At 39.1% G+C, this 12438-nt stretch overlaps 1 protein-coding gene across 1 annotated transcript in view; it reads right to left on the minus strand.

Annotated features, from left to right (window-relative positions):
* Nucleotides 1–2689: 2689 nt before the first annotated feature.
* PTPRK (protein tyrosine phosphatase receptor type K) overlaps nt 2690–12438 on the minus strand; it is a 590849-nt gene continuing 581100 nt past the window's right edge. Inside the window, exons 31-35 of the mRNA XM_077811738.1 lie at nt 10431–10562; nt 10045–10170; nt 8041–8204; nt 6541–6676; nt 2690–2743 (exon numbers count right to left, since the gene is read on the minus strand). Coding sequence (XP_077667864.1) covers nt 2690–2743; nt 6541–6676; nt 8041–8204; nt 10045–10170; nt 10431–10562 — 612 coding nt within the window. The remainder of the gene's footprint in view (nt 2744–6540; nt 6677–8040; nt 8205–10044; nt 10171–10430; nt 10563–12438) is intronic.

Raw genomic sequence — 12438 nt, forward strand, 5'->3', positions numbered from 1 at the left:
GAGCGTGTTGGGTCGTCCTTCAGGATAGGTTGTAGATCCTTGATAATGCATTGGAGGGGTTTTAGTTGGGGGCTGAAGGTGACGGCTAGTGGCATTCTGTTATTTTCTTTGTTAGGCCTGTCCTGTAGTAGGTGACTTCTGGGAACTCTTCTGGCTCTGTTAATCTGTTTCTTCACTTCCGCAGGTGGGTATTGTAGTTGTAAGAATGCTTGATAGAGATCTTGTAGGTGTTTGTCTCTGTCTGAGGGGTTGGAGCAAATGCGGTTGTATCGCAAAGCCTGGCTGTAGACAATGGATCGTGTGGTTGGCCCACCTTGATTATCATACACATTGGAAGGAAAGCTGGGGGGGGAGAGAACCTTTTGTAGTGATAACAAACCATGAAAAAAATGGGTGTTGTGTATAAAAACATCTTCTGTATTTTCCACAGTATGCATCCAACGAAGTGAGCTGTCGTTCACGAAAGCTTATGCTCAAATAAATTGGTTAGTCTCTAAGGTGCCACAAGTACTCCTTTTCTTTCTGGACAATATAGTAGATGGGGAGACTTCAAATGCAAGGGAGAAGTCTGATGCTGCAAAAGACTGCCCATGATGTGAAGACAGAAGTGCAGAAACTGAGATGTGGTGGATACCCCCTCTCTCGGAAGGTACCTTTTGTGGGTGGAAGATAGAGAAGTCTCCGACAGTGATTTTAGAAAGTCAGCTTAAAGGAACTGCTTGTGGGATGGGATACCAGCCCCCAGAGGAAAGGCAGAGCCTGGGGAGGAGAGGAAAGACCCTGGTAAGAAACAAACAAAAACACAGTAGGCGGAGCATGAGAGTGGGAGTAGCCTAGAGCTGGATCACCACTCTGTGCACTTTGTAAGTGTCCCCAGGCATGGGACAAATTGGGAGATAATTGATTAGGGCTGGGTGATTAACCAGTTAACAAGGCGATTCAGCTCACTAACTGGGGATGGTTAAGTGGGAGACACAGGAAGGGGGAGGGGCTGGAAGGACAGAGCAGCCCCAGATCTAAGACGTGAGAACTCTCTTCCCACCTTCTCACCCTTTGCTTAGGGGGTACAATGAAACTTGGGAAAAGCCATATGGTGACAGGACCTGAAGCTGCATACAACCTTGTAAATAAAGTACACTGTGATGGGCTTACATAAGAGTGTGTGGGGACTGCTTGCTAAGATAAATTCAGGGTGAGGGAGCATGCCCTGTGACTTTCTTCCTTTAAGCAAATATGGACATCTGTTGGAATCCACTGACATTGCACTACTCCAGCAACATGACGATTTCTTAGTAATGATAATAAATGAAATGTTGTCAAAATGAGCAATAATATGGAATCAATGTATTTTTATAAAAGTTGTTTAATTCACTCTTACTTTACATTAGTATTTATAAGCACCTTGCCATTTTCTGTCAATTCCAAAAACAACTGGAGACTGGAACGATATTAGCTAGCAAAATGTCAAGACTTATTAACTGTGGATGAAGAACTAAGTAAAAACTCATGGCTGTTTTGTACACCAAGACCATAACCAGAATCTGGCATTGATTTATTCAAATTTTGCTTTGTCAGAGGCCAAAGCTTACATGTCTGTAAACATCAAAATAAACATCACTTAATTTTACAATTTGCTAAACAAACGTTTCTTACCCTGAAAGGATATATGTTGTCCTCCTCTCTTGACCTGTGCTTCAAGCATTGTTGAATAATTTGTTCCCCTAAAACTAAACGGTGCTTAGAAACTACTTCCAACATTGTGCAAGTCATAAGCAAGGCCATTTTAATGTGTGCGGTTTCCTTATATATTCCTTTGATCAATATTTAACTAATGCAACTGTGAAAAACTATACATAGTCAACAAAATGATTTGATTTTGGTCCTGTAGTTAAAGACCTTCTATAACTGAGTTGTTTACATGGATTTAATTCACAAGCATGTACACAACAAAATCACTATACCAATGTTTCTTCATCTACGCATAAAAAGTGTCTTCTACTTACACTAAAACATACAAAAAATAAACTACAAAAATCGTTTACACTTGATTTCAGCAAAAAAAGCTTTCTTCAAGAAAAATGATTGTTTTTTCAGCCATCAAAAAAGGAATGCAAGTAAATAATAAATACAATGTGCTTTCTCCATATAGACATATTTACACTTGAGTCTTTGGCTTATGTTGAAGTTTCTCTATAAAGAACTTTATGTGATCCAGCCATCATTGCACATTAAAACAAAATAAGCCAGTTATATAGAGTTGCAACACTTGAAATGTATAAAGAATGAATTTTATGATCAATCGGCACAGTTTTGTTTTACTTCAACGATTTGTCAAAAGGAAAAATAATACCATTTAGGAAATATTGGTACATGCAACAGATGGTGGCTCTACTGTAATTGAAAGATGGCTGTATATACAAACACTGAAAAGTCCTAATTTGAGCAAATCTCTTCTGACTCTGGATTTCATTAAATTTATTTTTGTGACACTAAATGCTGATACTGTATACAGGCATAGAAACAGATTGAGTTCTTTTATTTAGATCCACAACTTCATAAGAAAAATACTTTTGCATTTAAATTTTAAAAGTCCCCCTCACTAAAATCTCTCTTCACAGGTTGAACAACTGTTGTCAAAACAGTTTACTGAGCTTCATATACTTGGTGCACTTTGTCACATCCATTCCAATTAAGATGATTCAAGGTACTCCAAAGCGACATCATAGCAGAAACGATATTGCTCCTGAAAAAAAATGAGAATTAAAGAAACAGTCTAATATATTAAAGGGCAGGGATCTCTATGAGCACCTATATTCTCTGCCTACTGCTGTGCCATTTTAGTCCATACTAGTCTCACATGATTTTTCTTTTAAATTATTAGATGTCTGATGTCAGCTCTGATTTTAAATCTCAGCCTAATAGCCACAGTGGAAGGGAAGAAATGGCAACACATGGCAATAAGCTATTTGCTTCCCTGTGATTTGTTCTGCTTCTGAGTTGGTTATAAAACTTGTAGTTTTCATTTTCAAACAAAGTGTTTCTCTAGTGAACAACTTCAGTCCCTGTACAACTGACAGCTGCTTCTTCTATGTCAAATGGTATTTAGCAGTAAACTAGCAATAGCATCTTAATATCATTGCAAGGGAATACTGAGCTGTGATAGTGAACTGCATTAGGCCTCAAGACAGCATTAGAAATTGTGATAGATAATGTAAAGTCAAATAGATCAGAAGGTGCATTTAAGGGAGGCGATCAGGAAATACAGCTAGGAAAACGGATATTTATTTTTAACGAGGTTGCTGTTCAATGTCAATATTTGAAAAAAAAAGAAAAAGAAAAAAGAGAAGTTAATTATATTCTACCACCTTTTAAAACTAAATGAAACAAGCCTGGTCTCATGATTTACTTTAGGTTGCACAATCCACTAGCAGGAAGTGGTAGGATATCTAAAAGGTTTTATTGTGCTGCTTACTTTTGTTATCTGATGATCTTGTTGAATGTAGGGCAGATGACAATGCTACATTGGTTTTCCTGGTTTGTTTTCTACTAACGACTCAACAGCTGCTGCTGCTGTCGTTCAAGAGTTCTGAATAAAAGCCCACAGAACGTACACCACAGAGAAACACATTTACAGAAATTCAGTAACTGCAGATTAAAACTACAATGGATTTGGGGCTTTTAAAAAAATAGAGAGAAGTTTTCAGATAATTTACCAGAATAAACATTGGACTCTCTTTATAGCAGCACTTAAGTACCACAAGTAATTTTCCATGTGATCTGACCTGCTTTCACTCTCAACAATGAACTGGAATCTGTGCACCAGTTTTGTGCGCTACATCTCAAAAGTGTGCTGCATAGTCTATATAGTACTTTTAGCAAAATGGCCACAGGTAAGCCAGATATGTTCAATAATATCCCTCTTACAGCTGTTAACATTTTAGCTATCTTTTAATCCACTTGGTACCGACAGACAGAAGCAACTATGATGCTGGCAGACCAGGCAGCTCATGCTAGAGTGTACTCAGCTCGATTCACGTGTGTATTAGTATAGATCAAAGTACACTGTTAACTGTAGAAGAGTGTATTTGGTGTTTAAACTTCATAAAACTAATGGGATGTTACATGCATTGTTTTTACTTATCTGTGTCCTGTCATAGTGTAATAGCAAACGTTTGCATTGTAAATACGCCTGTAACTCAATAACTCATCAGACATCAAAGAAGCCTTGTGGACTGCTAATGAAGGACTTTATGAGAAAAGGAGCTAGTTCCAAAGCAAATGGCCACTGTGTGTGACGACCTGAGGTCAGAGACTCAAAGTGCATTCCTCACTCAGCGCCATCAAAGGAAAAGCCCACATGGGTAGAGACTCTGTTACCTTGTGTTCTGTGAGGAGAAGCTATAAGAATGAATGCAAAGAAAGATCCTTCATCTCTGAAGCATTTGGACTCTTCAGGGAAGTGTACCAGATGCATAGTGGAGATCCCCAGAGTTATTCTGGGTAGCCCTGAAAGACTTTTGGAACTGGTAGTTTATTACATCACTGCCACCAATTGGGGTTACAAACTGTGATTCACCTGTACATATATTTTACCTGCTTTAACCTCTCAATAACTCTCATTCTTTTTTCTCAGCTAATTAATCTTTAGTTAGTTTACTATAGATTTGGCAGCCAGCGTTGTCTTTGGTGTAAGATCTGGAGTACCCAATGATCTGGGGCAAGTTACGGGTCTCTTGGGACTGGGAGTAACCTGATGTGGTGTGATTTTTTGGTTTGAGTGACCATTATCACAAAGTTCCGTTTGTCTGGGTGGCAAGATAGGCTGGAGAGTCTAACGGGACTGTCAGTGATTCCATGGTAAAGCCGGTATATTGAACCAGGAGTTCACATTTGTTACTGGCCTGATGAAATCTAATTATAGAGCACCCCATCAGCTTGGGGTATCTGCTCTGTTTTCTGACAGTATGCCCTCAGGTAGGCACTCACAGTTGTGAGCCACTCCGCACAGCGTGACAGCAACAAACAATAATTAGGGAAATCATATCATGTACACCCGAAGCCTAGTAAATTCTGACACCTGGAAAAAGGGATGTATGAGGAGAGGCAAACTGCACCCATTTTGTTCAATATGTAAGTTTGAAGGGTCAGAAGCAATTTTCATGATATACAAACCGTGAACATTTTTAATTTCAATTGGCATATCTGAGCTTAGTGCTAGAGGCAACCATCTGGCTGAAGAGTGAGGGTATTTGCAATACTGGCTGCTATCAGCATGACAGTCAAATGGCAAAAATTCCAAGCCATTCTCCTATCTGCTTTCATACTTAACCATGACAAGAAAAATCTTTAATATTTAAGGACTCATATTTTCTAAAGGGCCTTCACTCGGTCTGCAATTTTGGAGGCAGGAGTGGAACATGAACAGGTAAAATACCCGGGGGGGGGGGGTGAGGTGAGGGAGAGAGCTGTGTCGAGAAAACGAGAGACTATTTCAAAATCAGGCATTTAACGTTTTAAAAAACATTTTTTTTTTAGAGTTATAGTTTGTTAAAGCAAGTTTACAATAATAAAAACTAATCTATTAAAAGAAAATATGTCTTTATCATTAAAATTTTCCTGTGTCATTTTGGCTCTGTCAGGAAGTAGTGTTACAAATTACCACAAAGGCCCAGAAATAGTAATTGCAATTACAAAATATATTTCCACTTCACAGTTTATTCCTCTTAGGAAGAACTGTCTTGGCTTGTAAACTTTTAAGATGGTTTGTCTGAGCAAAATAGGCTCTAGTGTTACTTTAAGAACATAGGGTGATCTTGAGAGATTATAGTGTACCCTAAGGGCTTGTCTACACTTACTGGGGGATCGAGGCGTGGCAATCGATGCATCAGCGGTTGATTTAGCAGGTTTAGTGAAGGCCCGCTAAATTGACCACAGATTACTCTCCCATCAACTCCTGTACTTCACCTGAATGAGAAGCACAAGGGGAGTCAACAGGACAGTGCCTCCCATCAACATAGCACAGTGTGGACCCCACAGTAAGTAGATCTGAGTACATCGACTTCAGCAACGTTATTAACGTAGCTGAAGTGGCGTAACTTAGGTCAATCTACCCCTGTAGTGTAGAAAAGTTCTGAATATTTTCCTTGAAAAGTAGGTGATATGGTAGGAGAGAAATGACCTACCAAAACACCCAACCCAGTTGCTTATGATGCTATCCAATGTGTAGTCCCTCTACGTGCAATAGGTTTCCAACTCAGGATATAACAATTCCCAACAGTACACCCACTCAGAATATTACATTCACTGTTAGAATTATACTAGGGTGATACCTGCAGATCTCCTAGCTCTAGTAGATGGATTGCTATGTTTTTTGAGCACAAGTTTCAGGATCTAGTACTTTTGGTCACACCACTGAAACGATGAACAATCCCCCTGCATCCCAGGTGAGAGTGCTCCCAAGTGAGCCATATCAATACATACTGTACGTTATCCTTCTTGCTAACTGGCTGTCTGAATTCCAATCAATGTGCTGTAACTTACCGGGGTTTCTACCATGTTTGGCTTACTATTCCGTAACGTCTTTACTGCGTGGAAAACATCAACAACATTTTGTCTTTTGACCATTTCCACAACTATGCCTATAGCACAGAACATTCCACTCCGACCACCACCATTCCTGAATGGAAGCAAAACAACAGAGTTAATACATCTGTTACGTATAAATATACCTGGCACCAATATCTCACCTTTAATTTTGTAAAAATACAAGATGGAGGATCCATTAGATGAGACAGACCTTTATGAATCCCCTCATAGCTCTAGTTGATGTGGTTTGAAACATCTGACACCATTGCCATTCTTGATACTGTTTTGAATCAATTGTGTGTGCTATATAGTTCATTATGCGGCCTAGCTATGCTATAACACAGCTTAAGTAGGCAGGACAAATTAAAAACAAATGTTATGAATATAAACTGCAACATTTTCCATTTGTTTCTGGAGGGAACTGTTTAAAGTCATCATAAGCTACAGGAGTATTGGCAGAATATTACTGGAGTGTGCTGCTGATTTTATCTTTAGAGACACTTCTAATCTTTTTTGTAACTTTTTGATATTATTTCTGAAGGGTCCTGGAAACTAGGATAGGTGTTTTTTTTCTTCAATATAAATTTAAATTACATAAACAAACTATATGAGTCTCCAGACACCATATGGGCATTCTGGAATTTTGCTGTGGATAAGCGTCAAAACAGATCTGTGAACACTTAATTATAAACCTTCTTTTGAGGACAGTTTATTCAACTGCTAAAATTGAAGCTTTAAGTTGAAATATGGTAGAAAAGAGATTGGTCACTTTTCATTCAGGGAATGTAAAAAAATAGCTCTCTTTTAAAGATGACATTTAATTGGTTACACATATGGTGGGACTCAGTGGGTTTTTTTTATTCTCTCTTTTTAAATGACAGTGCTAGAAAAGCAAGTACTGCCTACATGGTGTACATTAATTATTTTTCACAAGCACTACTATAGATGTAACAAAAATGTCTCTGATTTCAGGTATGCATATTTTTGGTCCAGAATGACACAAAATATCTGTAACGTATAAACTTGTTGGAAGAGCACTATTCAAAATATGCAAAACATATAATGAAAAGCTTCATTATATGTAATCTCTTGCCACTTAGTACAAAGAAGCATCCTGTTGGATTACTCAATAGTATAATGGTATTGGATCAGAAGTCACTTGTGTACCCTCATTTATAGCCACCTGGAGAACACTGCCATTAGGTGTAAAACCCCCACAAAAGAGAACACACATCTGTCCAGCTAGCCACTTCTATTGTGCTCATCGCCACAGTATGTAGGCCCCAGTTTGAAGTGAGTGACAAATATCAGAGCCACAATTAAAGAAAACAAAATAGGACACATGCAATAAAATGTATTAATAGGAGCACTGGATTGAATTTAAAATAATGAATTGGATGCTAAAAAGTCCGAGATGCTGCCATATACCCAGTCGGCCACAATAAAATTACTCACAGACAGTGAATGATAGTTCGGCCTTCCCCTTCTTCACATTCCTCTTGCCATTTTTCAACCTGAAGAATTAACTTCAGAAATGATCTCTTGGAGCCTGGAATGTCTCTGTGAGAGGCCCATCCCAAATACTGGAATTGCTGCACCATCAGATAGCCTTCCTGCGGCTGATGGAAGCCAAACCACTTTACATTAACCACGGCACATTTATAATCGATTTATGAAAACTACACAGATCAAATAAAGTGAAGCTAAATCAGAGTATATATTGCACACAAATTCCATTACATGTATGTGCTGAGCATACATACAAAGAGATAGCATAAAGATGTCTGTGTAAGTATTACAGAAGTCGGGCACAATGAAACAAGTTTAAGAAGAAAATGTTCTGGAGTTGTTGCAATTATGACATCAAAGTTTATAGGCCACTAATTAAATAAACTAACAGGGATATTTCTCTGGATTCTAAACAGCTAGTTTATTTTAAAAAAAATTCTATCTCTACATAAGCAATAAGAAACCCTGTTGTTGAATCTGTAGACCTTACAGAAATGCAGTGGCTCTGTAGGAGCACTTATCCTGACAAAATATTTCCAGTTATAAAACAACAATAAATGATGGTGGTGTACAAATATGTTTTTTGCTTGAATGGAGTCTGTTCCTTTTGCCAGCCCATCATATCCTGATGGCAAATCTCTGAGCCTTTCCTAAATTGGGTTTCAGACACAGTGTGTTCTGGGGTGGCTTAGAATGTTTCAGAAGTTTTCCTGTACCTGGCTGTCCTAAAGAATAAATAACTCACTCTGGTTTCATGTAGCAGGGGCAGGCAAAGATAGAAAGAGATGTAGGGTCCTGGGAGGAAAAGAGATGGTGCAGAGAGAAAGAAAGGTTCACAGGAAAGGGATGGGAGAGAGACAGAGGAAACAAAAATAAAAAAGCCAAAACAGAAGAAAAGGACAGAATGAAAATAAGAGATGGAACAAGTGAAAGAGACAGGAACAAGGAAACTACAAAATATAAGAAACAAAAAAGGACTACAACATAATCATTTAATGTATTAATATCTCTACGCTGTATTGAAATTCCCAGACACAACAAGGAGAGTTAAAAGGAGAAATGAAAACATTTTGCTTAATACCCCTTTCAACCAAAGCATTGAATTTGGATAAAACATGACCCAGTTCTGAACCATCCATGAAAAATAGCTTGGAAAATCAAAATCTGACAGAAGAGCCTTTGCAACACCCTTTCGTTTCCCCATATCCATTAGCATCATCATTTATGCGTTAAATTAGAAATATGCTATGTACGTCACAGCCATTGTCCTAACTTGATTTCTAAATATGAGACATAACAAGTGAGGGTAATAAAGCGGGGGGTGGTTACAATAGCACAACCTATTGGTTCTCACAAATTTTTCTTTAACTCATTGCATGCAGGCAACATGGCAGAAATGAGTTCCTAGTGGGGACCTGAAGGAGAAGGTAGTGGCTGGTAAACAGAGTCTGAGAGAGTATTGAAAGAATGCAGGACAACCTGAAAAAAGGCAGAGACAGTAATGGATAAAAGAGATGAAAAGTGCATCAAGTCTTGAATCATTATTGGAGGTGGAGAGAACATGTTAGTAAATGTAGGTCAGGGAAGAGTTTCTCAAGAACCTCCAAAAATCAGAATAACTTTGAGTCTTTTCACACATATTTAGTAGAATGTCATAACGCTTCTGCTTTGTTTTGTGGTTCTTGCACCACAAGGCCCACGAGGTGTTAATTATATAACCACAAGTGTCCTTCAGATATGCTTACATGCAACTTCATATGAAGGTTATAAAATGAAATACTGCTTGGGTCCATTATAGGCAGCTGCAGAAAAATAGTTAAATCTTAGGAACTGAATGTTTAATTCTGTTCTGCTTAATGTCTGAAGAGAATTAATATTGTATATTTAGTATTATGTAATACTCAAATCCACAATAGCTCAGTTAGCTGTTATCATTATGATGATACTTACTCTTGTTAGATTGCATATCCTGAAAATTCTGTTTATTACATCACAATCCATTGAACAAGACATGCATTCTACTTGAATAGGACCATATCTCAGCATTCCTTCTTCAGGCCAATACTGTGGACAGCCCTGCAAAAGAATAAAATGGGTATAATTAAAATTTAAGTTGCATCATGAATATTGTAGTATTTCATTATTATTATAACACACTTTATAGTACAGTAATAGATACGTTAATTAATACTAATTAGTTATTGAAAAGCAAAGCCACAGGGTAATTACACTGTAATTGCAATGAAACTGCACTGTAATTATATTCACCCTATTACAAAGCATAACCACCTTGAGGCATTAATTTGTTCACAAAATCCCCATACACAAACACTAACCTGTGCTAAATCAACTTCATTTAACATTACAACAGAGGTACAGCCATAGTCATACACTAATCTCCAGAAATCTTTCACAGTGTTTGGCAAAGGATGTTGTGTGACAATGAAAGCAGCTGGTTGCCTGTAGCTCTGTAAAGAAAAAGGGTGAGTAGGAGACTATTACTAAAGAAAGCACTAAATAACGATTATGCAAACTCTGGGCCTCTTGGAAACATAACTACAAAAAGGTAGTGGCATAAAATCTAGCAGTTTTAACCAAAACAACTATTCAGACAATAAGATATCTTAAAGTGAAAAAAAAAAAACCCAACAGGTCACATATGCATAAATCCCCTTTAAATTAATCACTTAAAAGTTGAGCCCATTGTTGCATACTTTGCTGAACTGGTGCTTATATTAAATGCATTCATCATAGTTTCAGATTATTTTAAAATACTTGGGAGACAAAGTAGAGATATATTAGCCCCATTTTACAGAGCAGGATACTGAGGCACAGAAAGGTTGATTTAACCAAATTCACACAAGAAGTCTGTGACTCAGCCAGGAACTGGACCTAGATCTTGAGTCCCATGATGTTGCGATAACCACAAGGCCACCTTTCCTCTCCTAACTGAGCCTAAAGCTTTTTTCTTTTCTTTATAAACCTCTCTTTGGGCTGACATCAAAAAGATTTCAAGTTTAAAAATTTGTTTTTAATAGTTTTATTGGAGAAGTCTTTTGGCATTTTACATCCCCTCCCTGCATCTCTTGGCTGGGGTTGGACTCAGGTTGTGAGCATTGCTATGTTGTCACTAGTGGAAGGAGTTAACAGAAGACCAGCAGGTGACTGTCATGCACAGTTGCCATCTGGGAAGCATGATAGTCGGGGGGGGGGGGGGGGAGGGAAGGGAGGCTGGCAGTTATTTTAAAAGGTAATTAGGGATTAATTCCGACCAGTAAGGACACAGCTGTGTAGCTGCTGATGTACTCAGGCTGCACTACCTCCTACTGCAACCGGAATCCTCCTGATAGGACTGGAGAAGCTCTATCTCCTGACGGTTGCAGCCCATATGCCTGCAACTGGGGGACTTCTGGCCCTGTAGCACATAGACTGCAGGCAGCACAGAGGGGAGGCACAAAGCAGGGCAAATAGGCTTCGATGGGACTAACCTCCTGGAGGCTGAGAACATAGAATCATAGAGTATCAGGGTTGGAAGGCACCTCAGGAGGTCATCTAGTCCAACCCCCTGCTCAAAGCAGGACCAATCCCTAACTAAATCATCCCAGCCAGGCCTTTGTCAAGCCTGATCTTAAAAACCTCAAAGGAAGGAGATTCCACCACCTCCCTAGGTAACCCATTCCAGTGCTTCACCACCCTCCTAGTGAAAAAGATTTTCCTAATATCCAACCTAAACCTCCCCCACTGCAACTTGAGACCATTACTCCTTGTTCTGTCATCTGCTATCACTGAGAACTAGATCCATCCTCTTTGGAACCCCCTTTCAGGTAGTTGAAAGCAGCTATCAAATCCCCCCTCATTCTTCTTTTCCGCAGACTAAAAAATCCCAGTTCCCTCAGCCTCTCCTCATAAGTCATGTGTTCCAGTCCCCTAATCACTTTTGTTGCCCTCTGCTGGACGCTTACCAATTTTTCCACATCCTTCTTGTAGTGTGGGGCCCAAAACTGGACACAGTACTCCAGATGAGGCCTCACCAATGTTGAATAGAGGGGAACGATCACGTCTCTCGATCTGCTGACAATGCCCCTACTTATACAGCCCAAAATGCCATTGGCCTTCTTGGCAACAAGGGCACACTGTTGACTCATATCCAGCTTCTCGTCCACTGTAACCCCTAGGTCCTTTTCTGCAGAGCTGCTGCCTAGCCATTCGGTCCCTAGTCTGTAGCGGTGCATTGGATTCTTCCGTCCTAAGTGCAGGACTCTGCACTTGTCCTTGTTGAACCTCATCAGATTTCTTTTGGACCAATCCTCTAATTTGTCTAGGTCCCTCTGTAACCTATCCCTA

Source organism: Eretmochelys imbricata, chromosome 3 (assembly GCF_965152235.1).
Source record: "Eretmochelys imbricata isolate rEreImb1 chromosome 3, rEreImb1.hap1, whole genome shotgun sequence".
Classification (NCBI taxonomy): Eukaryota; Metazoa; Chordata; order Testudines; family Cheloniidae; genus Eretmochelys; species Eretmochelys imbricata.